The sequence below is a fragment of the Rissa tridactyla genome, chromosome 8, assembly GCF_028500815.1.
Source record: "Rissa tridactyla isolate bRisTri1 chromosome 8, bRisTri1.patW.cur.20221130, whole genome shotgun sequence".
NCBI lineage: Eukaryota > Metazoa > Chordata > Aves > Charadriiformes > Laridae > Rissa > Rissa tridactyla.
This window is the reverse complement of record NC_071473.1, coordinates 36,428,273-36,454,966: the sequence shown is the minus strand read 5'-3', so window position 1 is coordinate 36,454,966 and position 26,694 is coordinate 36,428,273. Positions and strand designations below refer to the sequence as shown.

The window sequence follows — 26,694 nt, the reverse complement described above, 5'->3', positions numbered from 1 at the left end:
GCGCGGGCAGGAGCCGCTCGGCCGCGCCTGCGCGCCGCCCCTCAGCGGGCGGGGGCCCTCAGCGGGGCGGGGCCTGGCGCCGGTGCCGCCGCGCCCCGGCTGGGCTGTGGCGGCCGCCCAGGGCGTCTGTGCGCGTCCGTCCGGTGCCCGGCGGTGGCTGCCCGCCGCTCGGTAACGCACCCCCCCCCCCCCTCCGCGGGCCCCCGAGCGCCCGCCGGGCTGTGAGTGACTGCGGTGGGCCCGGTGTCACCGCCTCGCAAACAGCAGCTGTGGAGCTGCTCGAAAAATCGATGGAACCACCCGAATTTTGGTCACGGCGCTTTCAAGTGACAGATAGCCGTTTAGGATAGACACTGAGATAACAGGCCCCAAAAAGGAAACCAAATGCTTTTCGAGTTTGGTTATGTTTACATTTTGATGAAACTTAGAAGTTTACCGTCAGGGTGTAACTCCGGTTTTACACCAGCTGGTTTCAGTGAAGACACACTGGGTGAAACGAAGGATTTTTTTAAGAGCAGGTGGCTTCTGGAAAACTGCACTCTGAATGTGAAAGTCCTTCTGTACTGGAGATTCAAGGGGGGCTGTATTTGTGTTTTCTTTTTTTGTTTTTTTTCATAACTACAGTTAAAGGGAACAGTGAGCCGCAAATTGTAGTCTTGCTGTCAGCACGGGAATTTGAATTGTGTTTCTAACAGATTTTTCTTCCCCAGGCTGCATGTTGCGCTAATACAGAGAACCAATTTGCATAACTTCTGTCAGTCTTGAAGCACTGCCTGATCGCTTTCTGGTACAGAAGGTTAGTTTAAATGTTCTTTGTATTTGTGTTCTGATTACTTTTCCATATTGGATTACTTTCATGTATTTGAAAGGTTTTCCTCATTGTATGAATACAGAGCATCTGGAAGTGAAGTATACCAAAAGAAATGTCAGCTTATTTAGAAAAGCAGTAGTTTTGTTTTCTTTTTCTTTAACATAAAAATCTGGAATGTCTAGCCTGGCCCAAAGGTTGACCATCCAGACTTGTAATTGGCTCGAGAAGGAGCATACACCTCCATACGCCTTCACAGGTTTGCCCATATTTATGCTAGTAGTGAATTCTGTCCTGTTGGGTCTTTCTGATCAGCCTTCTGGCTTTCCAGCAGAGGCCTTTTCTTTTGGTGAAATTTATTCTTTGGTATTTCATTTAAGTAGCTTTGATGGTTATAATTCTATGGAAGCTGGTTAAATTTGGGGATTGCAGAAGGTTTTCAAACAGTGTATTCCATAAATCTTTCTGTCTAATGGAAATTTATGGCAGTGAAAAAGCAATGTTCCTTTACAGCACTGTAGAATTTTCTGATATTTAATTACCTTAGCTCTAGAAAAAGGATATCACGTAATGTAGACTGGTTGGAGGAAAAATAGTATCAGCCTCTGTACTGCTTTATGCCATGCATTTAATTCTCTGCAGTGGCAGGAAACACATCACGGGAGAAGATGTGATCTCGGCAGAGTTCTGTTGTCAGTCCAATCACCCCTGAAACCTGAGGTAAACTATCAGAGGAAGGAAGGAGGATGCTTTCTAGCAGGTTATCTCATTAAGCTGCTTCGGATCTGCAAAAAAATATGAAAAGCGATTGATTTCCTGCAGTAATTCTGTGCCGTTCGAAGGAAAATAAATTACCCTTTCGAACGAAATGCCACTGACTCGTCACGCCAGGCGGTGGGTGAACATTACTCTCCTCTCCCGGTTTTTGAACACCGGGAGCTGCAGAACTTGGCTACCGGGAGGCACCGGCGGCCCCGCACTGCTGCAGGCTGCCGGCGGCCCCGCTGCCGCCTGGACGCGGCATTGTCTCCCCGCCGCGCACCGCCGGACACCGGCTCCGGCCCCGGGCGGGGCGGGGGGGTCCGAGCGCCGCCCCCCCCGGCCCGGCGCTGCCCCGGGAGCTCCCCCCTCCCCGGGGCCGGGCGCCGCCGGATTGGCCGCAGCGCGAGGGCCCGGGGAAGGTGCCGCGGCGGCGGGAGGCGGCGCGGCGGCAGCCCGCAGGATGAGCGGCAGAGCCGGCTTCTTCGAGGTGGGTGCGGGAGGCGCCGGGGGCGGGGGTCGGACGGGGAGAGCCCGGGCCGGGCCCCGCAGCATCGCGCCGCCGGCGGACGGGTCTGCCCGGGATCCCGGCAGACTCCTCTCTCTTCCCTCTCCATCTGCATTGGGGAGCCGGAGCCATCCGCTCCCGGGTCTGCCAAGGCAAGTGACCGGGGGAGGGAAAGCCGAGGCGGGGGGCACGCCGCTCGCCGGGGTTTCCTCGGAGCGAAGAGGCAAGTGGCGGCCCCCGCCCGCCCCGTCCTTCGCTTCCCCGGGCACGTTCCCCTCGCCGCTCCTCTTCCCCGCGTCCCCGGGGGTCCTCGGACGTGGCCCCAGAGAGAGGGGGGCGGTCCCAGGGCACCAGGCGGGCTGTCGGCGGTCCGCGGAGGCGCCGGACCGATGGCTCTGGGCTTTCCGCGGACCGCCCCCCGAGGGCAGAGCCGTGGTCAGGCTGCCGGGGTGCGTCTGGCAGCGCGTCCCAGCCGTTAAGGAAAGAGCGAGAGCGAGGAATGTTCTCGGCACCTTCTGTCCCCAACTTCTTGGAAGACCCTGTCGCCAGCCGCTATGCACCCCGCCTAGAGCCGTCCCGCTGAGCCGGGCGAACCCCGGGCGGCAGCGACCCCGGGGCGGCTCGGCTCGGCGGCCGGGAGCCGGCGAGGGAGGGAGTTGGTGCTCTGGCCGAGAGGACGGCGCTCGGCACAGCTCCCGGCCCGGCTCCCGGCCGGCTGCACCGGGCGCCGTCCAGCGCGGGGGAGCGATGGCGAGCGGTGGCCCGCGGCCCCCGCCCCGCGCTGGCTCGACCGGCCCCTGCTTAGCACGGGGTGTTCCGGTCTTGCGTGGGAAATGAGAAACAGCAGGGGGAGCGCAGTACAGTTAGCTCCTTCTGTGCGCAGCAAGTGCAGAGTAACATGCACCTGGGAGTGTGAAGGGTAGCGTGTCTCATCAACTTCCATACACAGCCACTCCGGCTCTTTGCTGGAATTAGTTAGGCTGGCTAATACAAAAATCCTTAAGGGTGGCTTGTATTACAAAAACAGGTCGGTACGGGCTAAATGTCAGCAATCCTGAATGTGTTTCTGCAGGCTTACACTTCAGTTTTTCCAGTGTGACTTGCCTAAAAATTAACACAATTCATTCCCCCATGCAAAATACAAACCAGTTGTTATAATAACATTAACAGAATCCAAAACAATCTGAAAAACAGCTGCTCCTCTAGTTACTTACCATGACCTAGAAGTTCAGATTTTGCTTTTCACAGCTATAAAAGTGTTCTGGACATCACGAACAATTCAGCAAAATAATCTGTTTCTAGCTCTTGTGGGTGTGAGGTAGACACCTGCACAGTGTCTTTTCCTCTGCAGCGACGACTTCCCTGTTTTTTCAGGAAAAACAACCAAGCTTTTCACTGCCTCCTGCATTTCTGCCAGTGTCCCAAATTCTTGAGAGATCCAAATGCAGGAGCAGTCACGTGTGTATTACCCTCCTGAAAGTCTTCGGTCATCGTCTGGTCTGCAGGTTTGCTCTTCTGCCTTAGCCATACTGAACTTCTGAATAGCACTTGTTACTAGAAGACCTCAAAATCATGGACATGGTTATTGTTACCTGATATTGCAGATGGGGAAACGCATGGAAGTGGAATGACCTGCTCCCTCTTGCTAGGCAGAACAATAGCAGCAGATACAGGTCTTTTGAGCCCTAAATCAAGATCTTCTGTCTAAGCGACACTAATCCAAACTCCGAATGCCTCATGAATTTACATGTCAGCCTTGTATGTCTTAGTCTTTTTCTCTGTATGGCAGCTAATGGGTGGAAACAGATTTGCCTAGCTCATCCAGTCTGTGTCTGAGCTGACTCAGGGTGTAGGATGTGGACAAAGACAGCCGAGGTAGCACTGAGCAGTGCTGTTGCGTAGCACTTTCTGTGCTGTTCTCCCCATGGATTTGCTTTCTGTTATAAATTCATTGAATTTGAATTCTGAATTGCATTTCCCCACCACGCATTCAAAACTGAGGTACCAAAAGAGAGAAGGTAACTGTCCAACCTCTCCCAATGCTTCCTGGGGGCAGGAATCTCTCTTGGTGTTAGAAACATTAGCATTCCCTGTTTGAGGTACTGTATAGTTCTGTACTTTTCTCTGTACATCTCTAAACTGTTTACCCTTTATTGGTCTTCTCTGGTGCTTCCTTGTAAGAATCACAAAGCGCTTTACAGTCACCAAACTGTCGCTGCCTGAATTTTTTAAAAAATGACTGTTACAAGTTTAGCAGAGATTTATTGGTGTGGAATATTTCTTCCTCTTTTAGTACACAATCAATTTCATAGGTTCCTGAGTATGTAGGAAGGTCCTCTCCCTTTTATGCATGAACATAATTACTCTTTGGTGAATGGATGTGCAACAAGATGGGCAAGAACATCAGACCGAGTGCTGAGACACTGGCTGTTAATTCCCTTCCTTTTCTTTATCTTTTGTCTTTCTCAGGCAGCTAAAGACAGAAACACTCAAAAAACAGGCAACATTGTATTAAAATGACTATTAAGAAGCCAGTGAAAGGCAGATTCAGCTTTGGAAGTACATTTAACTCCTTATTTAGAATTGGCTGTGTTCAATCTTAGTACCAAGAGTTATCAGCAACCGCCTAATTAACCCAAAGTATGCTAGACCTAATGGATGGACAGCAAAAACCCCAGTGGCTGAGTGATTTCCCTCTACTTATGAGATGTCCGTATTAGAACTGATACGCACAGTCAGGTCCCTGTACTCCTATGTCTTCATGTCTGCCTCTATATTTCTTATTCTGTAATAATGCTAAAATAGGTCTTGTTGTACTTCAGGTACTGGTATGTTTCTAATTTCACCTCAGCTTTTTTGTCACTAATAGCTCAGGAGAAGCTTAGCAAGAGCAACTACAGTTTAAAGAAATATGTACATACCTGAAAGTACTGCACCTGATAATTTGAGGAGATTCACCTCTGAAAATTTAGAGATTTATGACAGAGACTTGTATCTGCATGATTAATATTCTCTAGCAGTGCTCATTTCTCCAAATTGATTAGAAAACAACTCTTCTGACCTATTTTAGATATGTTTCAGAGCTTATGATACAGTTTATCCTAAAAGTGCCTGCTTTTCTCCTTTCCATACAAAGGATGTCTACGTGACGTGCCCAGACATAAATGTCTGTAGTAGAGAGCTCTGAAGTTAGACTAATTAATTCTACACTTTCTTTCTACTTGACAGGTTTAGGTCTGCAAAAGCACTTCATATAAAGCAAATAGTATGGTGCTCTGACCTCCTAGAGGAAAGATACTTGAACTAATACACTCGTACTGCAGAAAATTACTGTCATAAAAGCCGCAGTTCTACTTGTGCTTCTTTAACTGGTTTGGATGGGAAGTGCCTTCTGTGAGCAGCGATAACCAAAAATGTTTTGGAGTCTTCACTCCCTGCGGATAGACTGAACTGACATATGCAGTACAGTCTAAAAGCAATAATGTACTGGCCCCCCTTGCTGGCATTTAAAGCTTTTCCCCCTTCTGACTGTGATGAAAACCCTCTGAACGCGCGCGGGGGGGGGTGACTGCTGCCCAGCTAGCATTGCTGAGATGTCACAGCTCCTGTTACAAAGGTTTCTCCCACTCAGAGCTATGCTGTCTAAAGCCTCATCAAGTAAGAGCACCAAGAGCAAGTGCCAAAAGCAGGACTGCAGAGGATTTTAAGATTCTGTATCCTCCAAGAGCTGCCTGAGCAAGACAAGGCCACGTAAGAGATATTTGAATGGTCATTTAAAGGGACACTGCTGAAGATTGCCCTGCTATTTGAAGATATCTGCTCTGTTTTCAGAAGTAACACATCAGATATTATCACAGAAAGAGATGATAATATTTGAGACAAAATAATATATTTCTTTGAAGTGTATTTTTTAAAAATAATACAAATCTTGTGAGTTCATCTGTCAGTATAAAGGCTCCAAACTTCCTAGGGCTCCCTGCTCTGTCAAAAGACAGCAGACCCATCCTTGATACCTCTAGGTTAAAAAAGGGAAAAAAAATCTGTCTCTCTTCAGTCTCTTCAATTCCATGCCAAAAGCAAACACTGGATGTACATTTTGACATCCATATACCAAATGATCCACGAATAGTAGTAATGGAACTATAGATATTGTAGTTCAACATTGCAAATCACAGTGCTGGTGCAAAGAAATGGTTGTGATTTCACAAACAATTTATAAACCTCTTCTACCTGAATGTTGTCATAGCAGAAAACAGTCGCCGTAAACTAAAACCCTGAGGCAATGAATGTTTTCTGTTATGCGTGGAAAAGGCTATGCAGTGGTGTTGAAAAACCTGGATGTCTACTTAGTGTTGACTCAAAGCTGGCATAGGTTCTCAGATGGAGGCCCTCCAGCCTGCTTCATAGTGACAGTGATACTCAGTGATGATGTGACTCCTCAGTATGCCTGGGAAATTGGCAATGTGCAGCTCTGTGTTAGCCAGTGTAAGTGAATACCCACTGAGTCAGTATTCACTGGTGCAGGTTCCTTTCCCATCTTGTGTATCCTCCTGCAAGATGTCATGCTAGTGAAAGCTGGAAAGCTTTCATAGGCTTTCGAGACCCAGAAAGCACAGATCTTTAACAGGTCTTCCATTTTGGGAAAAATAAACCAGTCTCCCACTCCAAAGAGAATACACCTTCCTTTTCCTTCTTGACCATTCTTACATAGACCCATTTTATCCTCTGTCAATTATATAAATGGATTTGTCTTTCTGAAAGATGATCATTTGTAGTTCTACAACTGTTATCATCCTCAGGCCCAGGCCCATGAAGTGATTTGGCGTTTGCCATGCCTTCAAGTTAGGCACCCATCTCCAAAACTGGATATGACAATTTGATTAAGGTATCCCAGTTTACTTCAACTCTACCCCTTCACTGTGTGGTATCCCAAAAGGGAAATGCTGAACAGAATGACAATGGAAGGGAGTAGTGCTTGAAGCAGCCCGGAGAGACAAGAATTCAGGCTTTCTCTCTGGTAGGAGACTGCCCTTTTCACTGGAATACACTTCTGTCCACTCCTGCCTATACTTTTTGGTCTCTCTTGAATCCTTTATTCCTTGCTTGGTGGCCCAAGTGTTCAATGGGAGGCGTGGTGAATGGCAGAAGACAGCCTAAAGCAATTTTCCCACTTCCTGGCAGTGTATCTAACCATTACATATAAAGCATGAAGAACTAGATCATCTCCTTTGCTGACAGTTTAGTTTCACCCAGAAATAATGCCCAGAGAGGTGGTAGATGGCCCATCCCTGAAAACATTCAAGGACAGCTTGGACGGGGCTCTGAGGAACCTGATCTAGTTGAAGATGCCCCTGCTCATTGCAGGGGGGTTGGACTCGATGACCTTTAAAGGTCCCTTCCAACCCAAACTATCCTGTGGTTCTATAATCTAAATGCTGTGCATTGTGCTGACTTTGGGATGTGTGACTTTTGGGATGCTTACTGGATCAAGGTCCTCGAGGATTTACATGGAAGCATGCCTAACAAATCTGAAACAGGTGGAAGAAATAAAAGTGTACTGTGAGTTTCGGCACAGTTCAGACAGTGGTGCTTGTTGGCTTGCATAGGAACAGAACTTAGTAAGCTGATGAGTAAGTACCTAATATGTATGTTGTGAACCTGTAAATCTCAGCCATCTAAATTCTACAAAAGTGAAATTTACTTGTATAAACCCCTTTGAGTATGGGTGTCACTGTTATCTCCTCTCTTTATACACAGTGAAATAATGTAATAAGATTCCAGTCTCATGAAATATGAGCCAATTGCTTCAGAGAAGTAAGGCTTTACTTAGTTGGACTACTTGCAGAATAAGGTCTGCAGGTAAGATGATGAAATTTCACTTTGTGGCTAAACATTTGCCTTGGTTCTGCTTTGGGAAATCCTCACACAGCATGTGGCTAAGGTGTGGAACTCCCTGCCTCAGGACACAGTGCATGCGAAATGTTTATACGGGTTTAAAAGGCAAGCGGATAAACTAATTGAGGAAAAATCCATGAAAAGCTATTTAATACAAAGGCAGCACTTCTGGTGCAGGGAAATAGCAGTCTCTGTGTCTGCCTCCTCCCTTACCCCCACTCTCTATATTCTTGCCCTGTTTAATTACTTTTTCTGAGCCACCTGCTGCTGGCTGCATCTGAAAGAAAGCTACCGTTCTTGATGGATCCTTAGATTCCTCCTCTGCAACAGTTTGCACATTCATGTGCAAGGGAAATTTCAGACTGAAAGTCATTTGTAGCAGCAGAAGCAGCACAAACGTAGTTTCAGTGTAAGCACGCTTGCAGCAATTTCCCTTTACCTTAATTCTATTGCCTTCAATAAAGTTATTCTTGATATGCCCTAGTGTGAGATCGCACTAAGACATGCTTACTTCCTTCAGGAACAACACAGTATACCAGAAAACTCTAAAGAAAATTACTAATTCCATAGGAAAAATAAAATATTTAGAAAGATTTAATTAGGACTGTGACAACCACTGGGTTTTTTTAGTGCAAATTCAAGGAACCTGGCCTTTGTAAGCACTCTAATAGTTCAGGGAAAATTCATTCTACATTACTCATTCTTGGGCTGGTTGGTTCCTAGACTGTAAAATAAGCAAATTTTTTTACTGAGTAATTTCAAAAGAAATCAATACAATATATGCTTACATCAGTGCTCCCAAAATCTCACTCAGCTACAGTTTACTGTATCTGCTGAGTACAAACGGCTGCAAACAAACCTTCCAGGATGCACAGACATGATAAGTGTATCAGTATTTCCATAATAGTTATCACATAATTTTTGAAGATCTGTTGATCCTTAAGCATTTGATATGCCTTTAAACTGCATGAATTTGATTGACTACATTTTTGTAATCCTGTTGCAGGAGCACTGCATCTTAAAAATCTTTTTTAAATGCTGTTTGCTCAACTGTTTTTCCCCTATGAATAAACTTTCCCCCCTTTTATTTTCCACTTTTATTTTCTGAATAAAAGTTTAACAGTTGAATGTACTTTTCTCTGCTTATATCGTATATTGATTATTCTTTGCCCTCAACCTGTTCTAAACAATAATAATCAAGATTTTTTGTTTTCAAAGACACTATTAAGCTTTAATCCTTATGCACTAGAACAAATTTGTTATCTAAACATTGAAGATATGTATTTGTAGTCACTTATAAACATAGCTGTCTTGCACAAATCTGCCTATTGATTAAGTTCTACTCAAAGTTTTAGAGAAGCTGTCATTTAAAATGCCGTTAAAAATTTACCAAATACGCAGACTGTAAGTCATACTGCATTAGTGCATGCCAACAGTCAGTGTCCTATTGTGGTAAATGCTTTGAAAACACATAGAAATTAAAGTTCTCTGAGCCAAACAATTTATGTTTGAAAGGGATGATACCCATCAGTAAGTGTTCCAAGAACAGATTGCTGGGTGTCTATCAGCTGTTGCCAACCAATACATTAACTGACTTGGTGCTGCGCCTGAAGACAGGACACACTGTGTTCAGTGCTAGGTGGGCTTATCTGATTGGCCATTATGTTCAGAAAAGATAACGTTTCTTGCCTTGCATCAGGCTTTTCTGTCCCTTATGCAGGGAACATCGAAACACTGGGGGATGTTCTGATACAGCTAAGAGGCATGACAATTAGAGGAAACAGTCACCTTGTTTTCACTCTGTTGTCGCACAACTTTCTGTGGACTGGAGTGGAATCTAAAGCTGTGTTCCTGCGTCTGTCTTTCTGAAAAGGGAAAGAATGTTTGATATCTGCTTAGATCTTGAACGTAACTGAAATGTTTCTGGTTCAGGAACGGGTGTCCAAAAAAAAAAGTAGAAACATTGAATAATTTAGGTTGCAAGGGACTTCTGGAAGTCATGCAGCCCAACTCCTGCTTAAAGCAGATACAACTAGATCAAATGTCACTGGTTCTTATCCAGTCCATTTTTAAATACCTCCAAGGATGGAGATCCACATCCTTTCTAGGCAACTTCTTCCAATGTTTGGCCAAGATCATCGTGAAAAAAATTTCCTTGTATCTGATCGGATTTTCTCATATTGCAATTGCTGTCCATAGCCTCTCACCATTATCACTGTGTACCTTCAAGAAGAGTCTGAATCCATCATCTCTACAGGCTCCCTTTAGGTATTTGAAGAAACGGGCCAGTACAGGCAGGTATGTCTGTTTGGCACTTCAGAGAGACATACTGGAATAGAACCAAACAACAGTATAGAAGATCTTGGATGATTTGTTTGTTTGTCTTCCACACTGATTCCAAAGGTTCACAGAAATACCTTAATTTCTGTACAGCCACTCACACGAAAACCACAGAGCAAAAGAAAATGCTCCATAATTTTCAGCCTGGCCTTGTGTGTAACGAGAATAACCCAATTAAAAGTGCATAGGTGGCAGAAAGATACCCAAACCACTCTGTAATTGGTCTGGAGAAGACTCCTCTAATACAGCCACTTGAAGGCCATAGACTAAAACTGATCCAGAATGTATATGCTGGGAATGGTTATGGAAAGGGAAGGAGACTGCTAAAACTGTGGGTGCAGTTGCAGTCTCTAGGGCAGACCAATGGTATTCATTGCCAGAAGACCTTTGAGATACACCAAAGTTTTCAATAATCCCTATAGCACCTTGGCATCAGAAAGAACAAAAAATGGTTTACAGCCCTCACAGTACTTGTGGGCTGCAAGCGTCAGAATGCTGTATTTCGAAAATAGCTCTCTGGGAATGGAATCCACTTCGTTTTCTTTCCCATGGGCATGTCCCACAAACAGAGACATTAAAACTTGAAATTTGTGTTTTCTCAAATATAAAAAAATGAAGGGAAAACATATAATATCCCAGTAATTGGTCACACATTTGTTACGCATCACAAAGGAGGAAAAGTGCTTACATCCTTTGATGTCCACTTAAGAGCTTACAAAGCACAGGTAGAAAATATCACTGCGTTAGTATCCTTGTGGAGATCAGGTATGATACTTCTGGCTGGAGCTGAAGTGCTCCATTGCGGTACCAATAGAGGAAGAACAATTTGGGACAAGTAAAACAAGGAAATAAGATACTCTAACCAAGTGATCTCTTCAAAGCAACACAATTAGAAAGATACTGGACTGTGACTCCTATTTTTAGTATGGAATCATATTTAAAGTCTAATGTTAATCTATCCTCTTGGCCAGTTAATACCAAACTTTATTAATGATAGATGTTTATTTTAAAAAGAATAATCAACAAATGCTTTTGGTATTAAGTAATGATACTCCCAGTCATTTAGTGTGACAGATAAGCTTTGGACTTTCACTCTTATACCACAAAGTTCCATTACAGCGTTTGATGAGAACAAATGAAATGAAACCACCATCACTGTATTTCAGGTCTTGCTAGCCTGCTGCAACTGGCCTTTGAAATGTCTGGGGACTTTTCTGCTTGGCTGTTGATTAAAATCGTAACCTTTTGCCAAAGTGCCATATGATCACGGAAATAAACTGCTCTTTCCTTTTCAGAGCTGCCGCTAAACCGCTGCTTGGAATATAAAAGGCTAATAAGTAGTTACTAATACAGGTGATCTGAGAGGCAAGAGTAACACTGAATATTCCTATAACAACCTCCTAACAATTTGTGAAGTCCAGATCTTTAGCTGCATTTGTTCATTATGTTCACTGATGTTTTACACTCTCTTCACAATTAAAATATTCCATCCTCTTTACAATTAAAATATAAAATTAAAAAAATATTCTGGGAACAATGCACATTAATCTTCAAGCTCTATGTACTCAGAATATTTGCTTACATGCATATATGTGCATATTTATTTTTTTTCCTAAAACCATCTTTCTAGCTTTACAAATCATAAAAATTCTGTTCCTTAGTGATTGCTGTGAAACTACTCTATCCCTTACTTATTCCTTTTGCTCTAGCATAAGAAAATACCTCAAATCAATGTGTTTTGATCAATAAGTTAGCTACTTCTGCTTCTGAATATATCCAGGAAGACAATTTATTTGGCAAGAATATTATTTTTTTTTGCAAGTTGAGCACTTTGAGAACCTGTTTATGATTAAAGCTGTCTCTTGAGCACATCAGAAGTGTTTTTAACACAGTCTACAGATCAGGGAAAAATGCTATCTCACTCTGAACAATGATTGTGAATTTGAGAATCAACTAAACGTTTAGATATTTTTTAACCAATAATTAATAATTATCATTTTGTGTCCCATCAGGTGGAAATCCTCGATTGGAAGACAAAGAAACAGCTATGCTTCCTAGATAAGGTAAAACAAAAATCTGTTTAAAATGCTAGGTCACTATTTAAAAATTACTAACTTTTCTTAAGTAAACTTAGTGTTCATGAAGGGTATTTCATGGCCCGGGATCCTTTCGTTGGCCACTGAAGAGGCAACGATTATGCACACTTCATAGCGACTACAGAGCACTTCAGCCCTTTTCCAGAAGGAGCTTTTGGGCAAAGGGCACAACTTCAGCTGCTTCACTAAGAAAGATGGTGCCAGTTGTGTCTTACTCACTCATAAGCCATCAAACTGTCAATGCTGTTGTAGTAACTCCCGATCACTGCTAGAGAAGCTGCCTCTGAAACAGATGTCACAAATTGTCCTCCTGTTTTCCTGTAAGAAGTACTTTGAATCACCCATACCAATCCTAGCCATCTGTAAGAAAGTTATACCATTACATTAAGTCACATTTCTTCTTGAATATTCTTACACCTAGTAGTTGTCTTTCACAATATGCATCTTACATATGCGATATTTTTTGTTGCCTAGGTGGAACCCAATGCCACAATTAGGGAGATCAGATTGATGTTCCATAAATTATGTGAGTATAACTTTTGCAGCAGTTCATGTCACGTCAGAATATCCACTATATAAACAGGAGAAAATTAACATAATTTGCAACATGTGATGTACACGTGTAATGCTAAGTAACCTGCACACCAATGCGATCACAGTGAGAATTCAGTATAATTTTTATACGATCCTGATAAACCTCTGTATTTTTTCTGCTGCACAATTTCTCACAGATATTCATGTTGAATAAATATTCTCAAAAATCTGTAACTAAATCTCATTCTGTTGTGTTGCATTCATTATAATAGTGGGTGATCTAAACCAAACATTGCATATCACACAATTCTGTATGGTCTTACAGATCCTCGGTGGTATCCAGCAAGGCAGTCGATAAAACTTGATCCAAGTAAGTGCTGGTGAGGGCTAGAGTAACAAAGCTCTGAGCAGGGGCCTGGCATAAAAATGTGTACTTTGCATGGGCATTAGCTCTTAAGAATGAGTTTCCAGCTATGTTAATTAGCACTATGAAGGCTGAAGAGAATCCAGAAAAAATTTACTTTTTTGAAAGCATCAAGCAGAGTTCCACCCATATGCCTTGAGCTTGGTAATTAACTTGGGAGTCTGCACATTGTTCCAAAGCACTTTCTAACTATGGAGCACTTTCACTTTCAAGACAGGCAGCACAAGATCTAGATATTAATTTCTCTTAGCTGCAGTGAAGTGATCTCCACAGTGATGATCAGCTGGGAGTACTAAAAAGGGCTATGAGTTAGAGCTATCAATTCACATAATCCTTTGCTCTCAGGGAGGAATTACAGTTCTTTTGAGGTAAGCTAACGCAAAACACATTGCCATGGATGTAGGATTTGCTGACAAAGCTGATGCCAGCTGGCTGACTTCATTAATGCAGTTGTAGGTAGTGCTACTAAAAGCATTTTAGTACATGGGTGCACAGAAGAAAGTCTAATTGCCAAACTGTTAATTCATCTTAGCATTCAGTATAAAATGTAGCACTTTCTTCTTTTGCTTCCATTAAGCATAATTTTGTTTAAACAGTCCCTTAAAAGTATGCTGGTGGAGATTAGTTCATTGTGTAGAATCTATCCATAGAAAACAGGCCTATGAGTATCTTATTTCCTTCTTCAAAGATCCACCTCGTCAGATTCCTCCATGGACTTATGTTGTGAGATTCACCATGCGAAAATGCTAGCCTTCTAGAGATTCCCCCAGATCTAGGCATTAAAAGCTTGAGTACCAGCTCAAGTCCCGTGGAATCACCTCCTGGCTGGCTGGTTGGGAAAAAAGAAGGCAATGAAAACCTCTGTAGGAGAGCCTTCTAATCTCAGCTTATCCTAGCTTCTGTTTGTCTGACAATGAGCAACGAGAAGAGAGGAAGAGAGAGGAGAAAGTTGGAGGTGCAGCTGACTAGGAGGTCAATGAACTATGTTAAAGGGCAGTGACCTACCAGCAAATTCTGCTGTAGCAATGATGAAACAAGTCTACTGGACTAGGCAGGCACGTAGGATTGAGAATTCTCCTAACTGTCTTGGTGTGAATAGACAATCCAGGCTTATATGTGATTACAAGGATAAATCAAAATTAAGTATAAACATTCTTCATTTGTTTATTGAGACTCCAATAAACCCACGTCATGTCAAAGAATCTTCCAGATTGGTTAAAGCACAATATAAAGCTAGTATGCTACCAAAGTTGACTTGAATTTCACTGAGATGTAATTACTTCTTTCCTTCTCAGAAGGAAAGTCCCTGAGGGATGAGGAAATCCTGCAGCACCTCCCTGTTGGCACAACTGCTACCTTATACTTTAAAGATTTAGGGCCACAGATAGGATGGACTACGGTGAGCTATGCTTCAAGTCTGAGCCATTTTAATGGCAATTTTTCCATAATTAATCCTTACATCACTTTTTGTCTCTCTCCAATATTTCTGCATGATGCCTGCTCTGACAGTGGATGCAGGCAATGAATCCTCATTGCTTCAGTTCATTTAATCAGGGAAAGCAGTAACAGGATATTCTGAATGCCTAGTTCCCCGGGAGAGCAGCAGTGGAAAACTTCCTGCAGGGCAGGTTGGCTCTACTGAACTGAGGTGCAGGTTCTCAAATGGATTTAGATGTCTACTACAAAATCACTAGGAACTAGGTGTCTAAATGCCTTTGGGGATCTGCTTCACAGGGCCTGTGTAACTCCCCTGATAAAGATCAGTATTACGCTCCTACAAGTTTGCAAAGAGGCATGTGGGCAGCTTCACATATCACTAATTGAAATGACTTCAGCAGGAAAATGCACAAAAGTAAGATCAGTTAGCTGTCTGCATGTGGCTGTGTCCCAAGATGCTAGTGGCAGGCTAATGACAGCTGAGAATCTCTGCAATATTTGTTGCCATCCACAAAGACCTCGCATATTTACTGTTTTAGCTCAAACGCAAATTCTGTCACAACTCAGCACGCAACACTGCACTGCTCTTTATGCAGTAGGTGATCAATGACCCTTTCAGTTCTTCAGAAAGTCCATGATGCACATATTACTCTAGTTCCAATGAAACAGCACAAAGAGAAAAATACCCTGTAATTTAAAGGCACATTTACCATTTCTTAGCTATGAGACATTAATAAAATCTTGTGTTAAGGACAAATAGCACAGACAACATACACAGAAGGTAAAATAAAAAAAGTCAAATGTTCTGCAAGACTGAATATTCACGCCATTACTTTGGATGCAATGCTGATAAATCAAGCAACTATTACACAATCCAAAAAACAGTAAGACGGGCAGAAACTTCTAATGGCAATGTAGACTCTAAGACACACATGCATTAACATATACCAAAATATCACAGTGCAGAGTAACACCAGACTTCTGCCATTCCATAATCTTTCTTTCACATTCTGCTCTCCCTGCCCTTCAAGCTACTTCATTCAAATGTAAGCCAAGATATCCTTCAGTTTTATCAAATAAAAAGACAAACTTCTCATCTACAATCAAATCTGATCTTCACCAGAGGAAATGCTGGTTGTTACAGAAGTTGATAACACAACTTATTCTGAGTATCAAAATAACCCTAAACACATTAGAAAACGGTGACTGGTTGTTGGTTTGGTTTTGTTGGTTTTGGGTGGTTTTCTTGAGAGAAGTACAACCAATTTCCCTTCTTTCTCCATAAATGATGTATGGGCCTACCTTCCTCCTTTGTAGAAGTGTGAAAAATCCAACTGTTAATGTTTGGTCCAAAGTTAACTTCAATTTACAGCAGCATTCCTAAGAAATGCACACCTATCTGAAATGAAATCAAGTTAGATAATAGCTTCTTTAGTTTCCTCTTTTTTTTTCTTTTTTTTTTTTCTCATTTGTGTTCAAATTAAATATTGTTTGAACAAACAATGAATTGTTTCCTGGGACATCTGCTGTGCTAACAGTTCATACAGATGGGGTCATCTGTGAACACTTCCAAGCTGTTTTTCCAATTTAAACAAAATTATTTTGTTAGAAACAAAGCTCCTCTTTTTCAAGATAAATTCTTCACCAAATTTCTTTTTTACCCAAAATAAAGCAACAGTTTTTGAGGGCAAGAGGAGGGTGAGAGCTGCCTAAATGTAACATGCATGCATATTTACCATGATCTCTGGGCTGCCATTCTTATCTTTTCATACCCATGCTGTGTCAGCTGCACTGGCAATGGCTGTTTGTATGCAACTGAAGCAAACGCATCGCAAAACATTTACGTGCATGTCTACCAGATTCACAGCCCAAGCCCAAACCTGCTGTTCCCTCCCTGACTCTCTAAATGCCATCCTGGGCCAGTGGAGGTGTTTATCCCACTGCATTAGTTATCACAAAGAAACCAAAGCAAAACCATCATCTAATTCAGCTGTCTAATTATTTTCTCTCTTTTTGCAGGTATTTTTGATAGAATATACAGGTCCATTGTTCATCTATTTTCTGTTTTATTTCCGCATGCCTTTTGTCTATGGACTGGATGAGAGGTTTACATCAAGCCCGCATCCAGTAGTTAAGTAAGTCCGTTTGCAGGCTTGAGCAGTATTTCTTGTTAGCATTGTAGTCTTATTCCAAATGTCTTGCCACACCTGGTTTTTTTAAGCACTCTTAAATGCTTTTGTCTTGCTGTTTCTAGCTTGGCATGTATCTGCCATTCTTTCCACTACATCAAAAGGTTGATTGAAACAGTATTTGTTCATCGGTTCTCCCATGGAACTATGCCACTGAGGAATATTGTGAAGGTAAATTGTGTCAGAATCTATCCATAGCCCCCCCTTACAAATCCAACCTAGCCGACCTATGCTCTGCCTCTGCAGCACAGAATTTTGATGTGGCTTTTGTAGTAACGCACAGCAAATCTCACCCGTAAAGCTGTAGTTCTTTAAAAGATTTCTTAATGTCGCTATTGTATAACCCACATGTTGCCATACTGTTATTCATATTATACTAGTCTCATTGCTCTTTTAGAATTTTAAACCTTCAGCGTACCCTTCCTTTTCACTGAGGGCCTTGGCTGTGAAGGTTTTAGTAACAGTGTTAACTTTTAAGGTAGCACAGGCAGGCACAATGTTGGGAGGGTTGCTTTTTTTTAAAAAAAAAGTACATTTTCTGACAGTCATTTTACGTCTTCTTTGTCCCTAATGCTCTCTTTGCTGTTAAGCAACTTTAATTTACCTGTGCTCTAGCGCAAAGCAGCTCGGTTGTCCTGCATTTTCTTCTCCCGCAGGAGCAGTCCCTAATGTCACTGGCGCTGCTGTGGCATGGGGCAGCTGCTGAGATGCAGACCCCCTGTTTCCTAGATGGCTGCGGAGCAGTACAGCGGCCTGCACGGTTGTGCATGGGCTGTAGTTAGTTATTTTACAAACATTTCCAACGGAGTACACACTAGTATTCAAAAATATGCTTTATACTCAGGAAGACAGGAAGCTGGAAAAGCGTATGGTATAGCATCAGTATTTGAGTATTTAACATTCGGTATTTAGAGAGTCCCCTGGAATTTGCGTTATGGCAGTGGTGCTCCCAGCAGCTGAAGCTCTCCTTTGTGGCTAACTCCTTACAGCTGCGCAGCCACTCAGGTCGTTCTGGCAATAGCTTCATGCTTTCTAAATGGAAGGAGAGTCTGTAGTTGAGCAGCGGCGCTCAGAAAGAATCCTCCCTAGCAATTTACTGTGTTTTCTGCAGCAGAAGAGTGCAGGAGTTGTTAAAAGGCTATCAGATCTCCTAAAGACTTGCTCTTGACAGAATAGTAGCTAATGCATGCTAAACAGCAAATAAATGAGCAACTTTACCTTGAAAAAGAATCTGTACAGTGTCATAAATCTTCATTTTCTCACTGCCATCTCTGACAACTACTCGTTCCTTTCAGACCATACAAACTGTTGCTAAAGTTGGCATTTGTACCAGTCATTGTGATGACTTCTGGTTTTCCACCTCTCAGGTTGGTGGTACTTGCTTTCATCTGTAAAGTTGCTCACAGTTCTTCTTGAACCTGCTTAGCAGTGCTTGGGTTTGATTTGCTTTTATGATTTCATTGACTTTGGTGGTGTTACTCCAAAATTGTGCCAGTGAGAAAAATGCCACACCCTCTTCCCTTTTTTCTCTCACATACAGATGGTAGGCAAAGCTTCTTACTTTAAGTGTTTCAGCACATACATAGCAGATATGGATAGCTTATTTCCTAAGAGCAATGGAAATCTACCATTAACAAGAGACACTTCAGTCTCAATAAGCAGAGATCTGAGACAGGAACTGGTGAGACTTGTGATTTTCACCCTTTGTTTACCAAATGGAAGTACGAAAAAATGATGCCGTGCAATGCAGCAGGGGTTTGCCAAAAGCAGTTCATGCTTATGCTAGCATAGTATAATTCTTTCTAAGATATGTGATTTTTCTAGGCAATGGAAAGATAGAATACCTGATTTATCTGGACTTATTAAACAATTGTCTCAGGGTGAATAAGATAAAATCAATACAATAATTGTGTGATGATAAAGGAACTAACTAAAGGAAAGATGATCATGGTTGTGCCAGAAAAAAATCTGACAGACCTTTAATAATAGGGAAGTACCAGTGGAATTCCTCAAAGATTAGTCTTATAACTGGTCTTACTGAACATTTTCATGGGTAAAAAGCAGGGATATTGTCACTTTCTGAAGGAAAGAAAACACTAGACCTAAAGAAATACCATTTAAGCCATAAGACAATATAATGAGACAAACAGAAGGGTACATGCTGGTCATGAATAAACACAGGCAAGGCATTAAGAAATAGTTTTGGTAATCATGGGATCATCAATCGAAGCAGAGAAGACAAAAATCCTAACCATAACGTTTTAAACTTAAGAATAATTTATTTATGGGATCCCTGCAATTCCTGAACTTGATCCACAAAATCTCTTATAAAGAGATTATTGTAAAACTTTATCATTCACCTGGAATAGAAAAGATTCACAGAAACAATTTCTTTATTTCAAGTGAGTTTATGAAGCCCGCATATACTCTGCTGTTCCTGTCTGAACCTCACTGGGGGCTTTCGTATGAGCAATAAGGCTTCCGGTGGCAGCTGGACATCTGTATTGTCACTGCTAAGGACCTTAGCAGTGGCAGACTCCACTCATCTTAAAGTTCCTTTTCTTGTAACTGAGCAATACTCTTGCAGTAAATCATGTTCTTTGGATGAATAGTACTTGTTCAGTTTAATTACAGCATGTATCGTTGGGAGCTGAGCCATGAACATTTATTTTTTTAATTTTACTTTACTGAAAATTCATTGCTATATGATCCATCCTGTGCCAAACTCCAAATTTAGGAAAAGGTTTTTCATAAGATGCCGTGCCAAGATAACAAGGAACTGTTTCCACCTAAGTTTGTACAGCAGTTAGTAAATTGTAGGTGTTGGTGGAAGAAGCTAGTGTTAGGGAGGAAGCAGTAGTTTATGGATAGGACACTAACTAGATTGTTCCTCACTGGAGTCATTCTTCTGGCTCTGCTCCTTTTCCTGGGGGAAAGGGAAGTTGTCACAGGGAAGTTACTTAATCTCTCTCCTCTTTTGTCCCACCTGATCTGTAATTATTGGTTAATAATTGGCTCTTTCTCATCAGCTACCTATTAATATATAATCTCAGAGCAAGGACATACTATGTGCTTGTATTACAGCATACCCAAAAAAGTGTCCATTTTTTCTGAGGTCTTTGGGCACTTCAATGGTTCAATTAATTCTGAAAAGAAAGTGGAAATACAACACAATGTTTGATACAACTGCAGCAGATGGGGGGTTTTATCGCTCACCAGCATTTTCAGAAAAACGCACCATCAGACACTGCAGTCAGCTAGTGTGGGTTGCAGACGCTGAGGTAATCACTTTTTGAGGTATTATTGCTAGAAATGCAGTTCTGGTATATATAGGGGAAGAAAGCTGCAAAACTCAAAGCCAGAAAAAAAAAATGGTTAAACCAGTGAGGACAGGAAAGAATGCAGCCTTGAATAAGAATTTTGGCTGCGTGAGCAGGAAAGGAAAGCTGTGAAGGAGAAAGCAGAAAGACCCAGAAATGTCTGAAGTACATGAACCTATTGGAAGGCCAAGAAAAAAGCATCACCAGAAAGAGTATGAGGATCAGTGTTTTACTCAAGAGTGAAAATAATAGGGAAGACAAGGGGAAGGAAAAGAACAGTAGAAGTGGTGAAAAGAAGATACAGAACTCAGTTTTGGTCTTGCTGAATTACAGGTGGTAACTAAACATGCCCTAAAACATTACAAACTGAGGCACTAGGTTTGATAAAGGAAGAAATCTCAACTGATGAGAGGCAAATTTATGAGTTGTTGGCAAGGGCTAAAGTCTGTCTGCAAGAGAGTGGCACCTAGAGGTGACAGCATAAAGGAAGAGGAGGAATGGGCCAAGGGCATCCCTCATACCTACAGGTATATAAGGAGGGAAAAGATAACCTGTTACCAAGATACTGAAGCAGTAATGAGTGGCGGAACAAAAACCACAAGAGGCAGGTCCAGGAAAACCAAACAAGAGGTATAGATCGTCATTGTAAGTAGTTTTTTTTTCCATGGATGAAGCCTATGAACAAGCTCTGAGATTGGTCAGGAATGAGTCAATACAGCCACTGGTACAGCTATGTTATCAGAGTTTAGAGAATGGAAGCTGGATCACAGAAAACCAAGGACAGCAGCAAACGGGACAAACCAAAGATATCGCAGTGAAAGGGCAGAGGAAAGTGTCAGGCATCATGACTTTAGGTAGGAAAAGTTAAAGCATGGGAAAGAAAGAAAACTGGCAGGCCGAAGGAGAAGAGGAAAGGCAAGAGGTTGGGCAATAGAAAGTAATAAGCAGGGAAGAGAGCACAGTGCCTAAATCTGGTTTTACAAAGTCTCAGGGGTTAGCAAAACAAGTCTCTCTCTCAAACACGGTCTGTATGGCGCTTCATCTTTGGTCAAATGTCTTGCCAGACAAGATAAATTTGTTTTCAATAGTATGATCATACTTACTAAAACAGTTTATAAAGAGCTCCAAGATATTTGAGACAAAATAATACTCTATGAGCTCCACTTCCTTCCTGTTATTTCCTGTTGTCTGCTCCCACCTTACCACACTTAGCATTGTCATTTTTTATTGTACTGCCAACAACTTGAAGGATCAGCCCAATTCATTGTTATCAGCGGTCGTTGCACTGAATACTGGCCTAGAGGACTGTACTAAAACAAAGAAAAAAATCCCTGTTTTTCAGAACTGCTTGTATTACTGGGGATTTGCAGCTTGGCTTGCTTATTACATCAATCATCCTCTTTACACTCCTCCTTGTAAGTAGCAAAACAACCCTCAATATGATTTAAGTACTTATGTGTTTGTCTATTAGTACTAATCACATGTAAACTCTTTTTTTCTTAATAGCTTATGGGAAAAAACAGATAAATTTTGCTGTGATCATGTTTCTGGTAGGTTTGTTGCTCTTTTTATAAAACGCTAAAACATGTTGCTTTATTTCTTATGTTGTATAAGTGGAGGAATGAGTAGGATAAGCAGATACTTAGAACTTGAACACTTGGGATATGCTACTAAAGCACTTGCATGCAGAACGGAGAAAACATTCAGTTCTTAATAAGGTCTCGTACACGAGGGAAGATCTTGATTCAGTACCCGTTCTGAGACTGGGATATTTATCTGCTGGGATGATCTCTCATCATCTTTAAAAGAATTCTTGAACTACCACTGTTTAAAAAAACAGTGAGTTTGTTTTATGATCTGTTTACTGAGTGTTAAGAATCACAATAGATCATAAAAGCTCAGAGAACTGGCCAACTAAGAAAGTATACTGCTGATAATTTCCGGGAGTAGAGGTTCATTTTGCTGGGCTTCAGAAATTTTTTACAGCTTTCCTTATGAAGCAAAATTCTTAAGTCACTCTGTGTTCATTCTCACAGTTCCTAGAAATTTCATACATCCAGAAGCAACGCTAGTGTAGCCAACAAAGATGTACCCATTTTTCCTATGTATGTGTAACTCGTTTAGAACATCAGCTGTTCATTTGCTTTGAGAAACTAATTGTCAGTGACTGCAGGATCTCAAAGCAGCTTCCCAGTATGAAAATTCTGAGAGTTCATAATCTATTCCCATTTTAAAGAGACCACATAACTGAAAACACAGAGTTGGTAGTACAACTCCGGAGCTCAGACCACCAGTCATTTGCTTTAGTAGTTATGATTTGCAGTCACTGGAGACTGTCCATAATCATATAAATGGGTCATTTCAATACACTTTCTGCATAATTGATTGGGGAAGCATTATTTAAAACAAGTGGAGGAAGCTGGGTCAGTTATATTTCATGATTCATATCAATTATACTCTAGAGAAGAAAACTTACTTAGAGTCCAACCCATATCTTCCTTGAGATTTTAATAACTTTTGAGAAACCAAAACTATCCAAATCAATTTTTTGTGTGTTTTTAAAGACATAAGAATAACTAAAACATAAAGCAAGTATCTCCTGGGTTTGCTTTTATCCCCTTTGGTTTATTGCCTTTAGATATCATGGGGATTATGTAAGTAGTAAATTTGATCTTTTGGACACTGAGCCCATATTTGCTGGCAAGTATAATAAATATGTAAGAGTATAATATGGACTCATGTTTGAGCAAAGACATTCCATCCTCCTGTCAGACAGCAATCTTGGTTAAGGATATTTATTAAGTTTATAATAGATTCTTCGGCCTGCCCCCCCCTTTTTTTTTGTTTTTCAAGTACCCCAGGAGATAACAAAAGGAAGAAGTGTAAATAGGAGGGAAGCACGTTTTTAACTCCATCATGCTTTTTCTTGCAGCTGTGTGAAGCTGGAAATTTTTCCATTCATGTTGCACTCAGTGACCTCCGGAGAAATGGTAAAAATTGCATTATCGTTTTTCACTTTTATGCAGCCATTCAGTACTTCTGCAGTTACTCTACCTCATGAAAGACCTGATGCTGGAGGGCGTTGATACCCGCCAGCTGGCTGCTGTGGGAGCAGGAGTTGCTCAGCACTGTAAAGATTGGATTCTAAGGGAGATCAGACAGTGCAAGGAATCCAACACCAGACTGTGACTGTTAAATGGCACTTCTTATCTTACTGTAATTTTTACCGGTTATAGGCTGTGTTGGGGGGAGCGGTTATATAAGTTACACTGGTAGTGCAAAAGGAAAGGGTGCTAGCATAAGCTATGCTTTGGTGAACAAGGGAAAGTCATTTCACTGGCTTCTACAGGGGGCACAAGGTCTCTGTGCAGGCCAGGCTTCCTTGGGCATAAGCCAGACATCCCACAGCTATCAACTATGACAGCTAAAATCACATTCTGTGACAGCCTGAGAAAACCTTTAACTTTTAAATCTAAAACTTGAGGTACCTCTTCTTACAGGAATGACTGTGATCAAAGGCACGTGTAGATGACTTTCTAATGCCCAGAACATTTCCTCAGTTATCCTATTCCTTCTTGTGTGTCCAAAGGACATCCTGTTTTCCCACATCCTGCTTGTCCCTCTAACAATGATGAGACACAGGAGTAGGGAGAGTTGGGTTGTCTTTATAGGAAACAATACGTTTAGGAGTGTGAATATTTTGTGATTTGTTTTCTAATCTATAGGATCCAAAACCCGTAAGATCCCATATCCAACAAAGAATCCTTTCACATGGCTGTTTTTCTTTGTATCTTGCCCTAACTATACATATGAGGTATGTATTTTCAAACACGATGTTCAGATTTTAGTTTTGCTGAATGTATTTTCATTTCTTTTGGAATGTTAAACATAGAAGAAACCTCTGAAAGAGTTCAGCTCCATACATTTCCCCTCCTCCCCTAAACCCCATGAAATCAGATTGCAGATAGGGACTTGTCTGTTCTTCCTCTCTTCCCTTGAGGCAGTACCTATGGGGTTAACCCTAAACAGACAGCCCGAACCCTGGGCCTATGCTTCACTGTGGCTGCTAGACAAGACAGATACAACACTTTAAAGCAGTGCAGATTTTACAGACAGGAAAAGGGAGATATTGCCACCAAGTGTGTTGCAATGAGGGGATGGGGGCAACTGGTGGATTCATAATATAAGAGAGCCTATGACTATCACAGTATGCAGGAAGATAGTGGGCAGATGAATAGAAGATATTGTGGTAGAGAAAATGGGGAAACAGATGAACAGAAGATACTGTGGTATAGGAAATAGGCCCAGATCTTCTTCCCCATTTTCTTAAGTTATACAGTCGCTTGGGCTGGTGGTGACTGCTTTAAAAGCTTGAATCAGTTTATCCCTTCGTATTCCTTAATCAGGAGCCAAACTCTTGACTCAGCTCAAAAGCAGTTAAAACCAGTGCGACCCAGTGTAAAATTCACTCTTACACAGAAGGACAGCATCAGGTTTTAACTTCAGTGCAGATTACAGAAGTTCATGAGAACCGCATTCGGCCTCAGACTATAAAATTTTACCATTCCTAGCACTGATGGAGGCGTGACAAATGAAAATTAGTCAGAGAAACGGAAAGGACACTATGTTGTAATGCTTAAAATTTTCTCATTATAATAGCTATGGAAGCAAACATGAAGGTTTTGTTTGTGGTAATAAGGCACTGTTCACATTTTTGGTTAAAGGGTATTAACACTAGAAATTATCTGGCTGACCTTGGCTTTTTTATTTACCTATACTAGGACAAGGTTGTTTTTGATCAATAGAGACATAAATGCAAATGCTGTCACCAGAAATATTTTAAATTTCCTTGGCCAAAACAGGTGGGGACCTGGATCAGTTTCACTGTCATGACTCAGTGTGTTCCAGGTGAGTAATGTTTTGGTACTTCATCCTTATGTCAGCAACAAGAGCGTGTTTTTAACCTGATAATGAAAGATATCTTTTTCTCCCTTCCTTCCAGTGGGGCTGTTCACCTTGCTTTGCTTCATTCAGATGACAATCTGGGCAAAGGATAAACACTGCACCTACCTACGAGAATTCAAGGATTATCCAAGTCTTCGAATGCCAATTATTCCCTTTTTGTTGTAAGAAAAAGGTTTAATTTGAATATTGCATAGAACTTCAGGAAGAAAAAGCTCATGAACGTCCTGCCAAATAAGTGAATTAATTTAAAGGATTTTGGTGCATGTTGAATCTCCACTGCTGAGAGAAATTGTATGCACTTGAAAGCTACACTTCCTTACATTCAAGAATTCTCAGCTGAGAAGCACCTTCAAAAAATAAGGCTTCATTGCACAGCTGGTAGTCAAAAGCCCCTTCAGTTCACTGTAACCTGATTGACTTAGATTTTCCGGTACTAGTCTATTTAGATTGATGGATCAGAGATACTGAGAAGTCTGTGCTGAAAAGCAGCTCCAAATTTAGCAGTGGCATTCTGCAAGACATAAGTACATTGGAACGAGGACATACCAGCTAACTACTAGAGAGCTCAGCTCAGTCAGCACGGCCAGCTGGCCCGAAGACAGTTGCATGATATGCCGCCTTTGACTTGAAAAAGAGAGCGTGCTGCCTGGAGGCAGGTGCTTTGTAACAAATAACATTACCAAAGAATATGAACAGTTCCTGGAATAAAGAAATAGGCAATATCTCAAATCCCTGATTTGGGTCTAACCCCTAATTTGCTAAATGAATCCAAAGTAAGAACTATTTGTAGTATTTGTGGATGTAACATCCTGCATTGTTGAGGTTTTTTTGTTTGTTTTTAGTCTTCATTAGTAAATTGCATACTAGTAAATAAGGTTCAGAAGATCTGATCTATGCTATGTCTGTGCTATGTGGCCTCTTTTCATATAACAAGTCTTTATGATACTAAAGGACCTTTTACATAGCATTTTATGTCAGTGTTCTCTGAATAGTTTTTGATACACTTTGTAAATACATGAAGTGTCTGCAAGTCCTCAGAATGCTAGCTCCCTTCCTGTTTTCAGAGCCAGGGAGAAAAATCAGCTACATTTTGGACTTCCTGTGTTTTCTTTTTCACAAGATGTTCAGTGGGACTTAGTTGGGTTTTGTGCAAATCTAGTGAAAAAAGACTATTGCAATCTATCTGAATGACATTTTAAAGAAGCAATTATAGAATATGAAGTGAATGCATAGATACTGTTTTGTTTCATGATTAATTTATTTATCTATAATGGATGTATAGAAAGATTTTTGCAACTATTTGTAAGGGTGAAACATGCAATAAATTCTAGACTACATTTTGAAATCAGTTGAAATAATTATGGCAAAAGAAGAATACGACAGCTGGTTGCTGAAGTTTCATAATATTTTGTACAGAAA

The 26,694-nt window shown here is 41.5% G+C and overlaps 1 protein-coding gene across 8 annotated transcripts; it reads left to right on the top strand.

The window, feature by feature from the left end:
• Positions 1–57: 57 nt before the first annotated feature.
• On the top strand, positions 58–26,624 carry TECR (trans-2,3-enoyl-CoA reductase). Of its 8 annotated transcripts, none has more exons than XM_054212615.1 (14): positions 58–171; positions 711–796; positions 12,323–12,373; positions 12,881–12,932; positions 13,266–13,310; positions 14,660–14,763; positions 16,821–16,936; positions 17,056–17,161; positions 21,560–21,725; positions 21,817–21,860; positions 23,243–23,300; positions 24,036–24,124; positions 25,173–25,218; positions 25,313–26,623. In XM_054212615.1, exons 4-14 carry the CDS (start codon positions 12,917–12,919, stop codon positions 25,438–25,440), a joined length of 918 nt encoding a protein of 305 aa, XP_054068590.1. In that variant the 5' UTR covers positions 58–171; positions 711–796; positions 12,323–12,373; positions 12,881–12,916; the 3' UTR covers positions 25,441–26,623. The 8 variants fall into 8 exon arrangements, 7 of the variants coding, with proteins under 7 accessions (XP_054068590.1, XP_054068588.1, XP_054068587.1 ...); XM_054212613.1 differs by lacking the exons at positions 58–171; positions 711–796 and adding exons at positions 1,962–2,057; positions 18,286–18,357 and having other exon boundaries at positions 21,653–21,725; positions 25,313–26,624; XM_054212616.1 differs by lacking the exons at positions 58–171; positions 711–796 and adding exons at positions 1,985–2,057; positions 7,833–7,934.
• Positions 26,625–26,694: the final 70 nt, after the last annotated feature.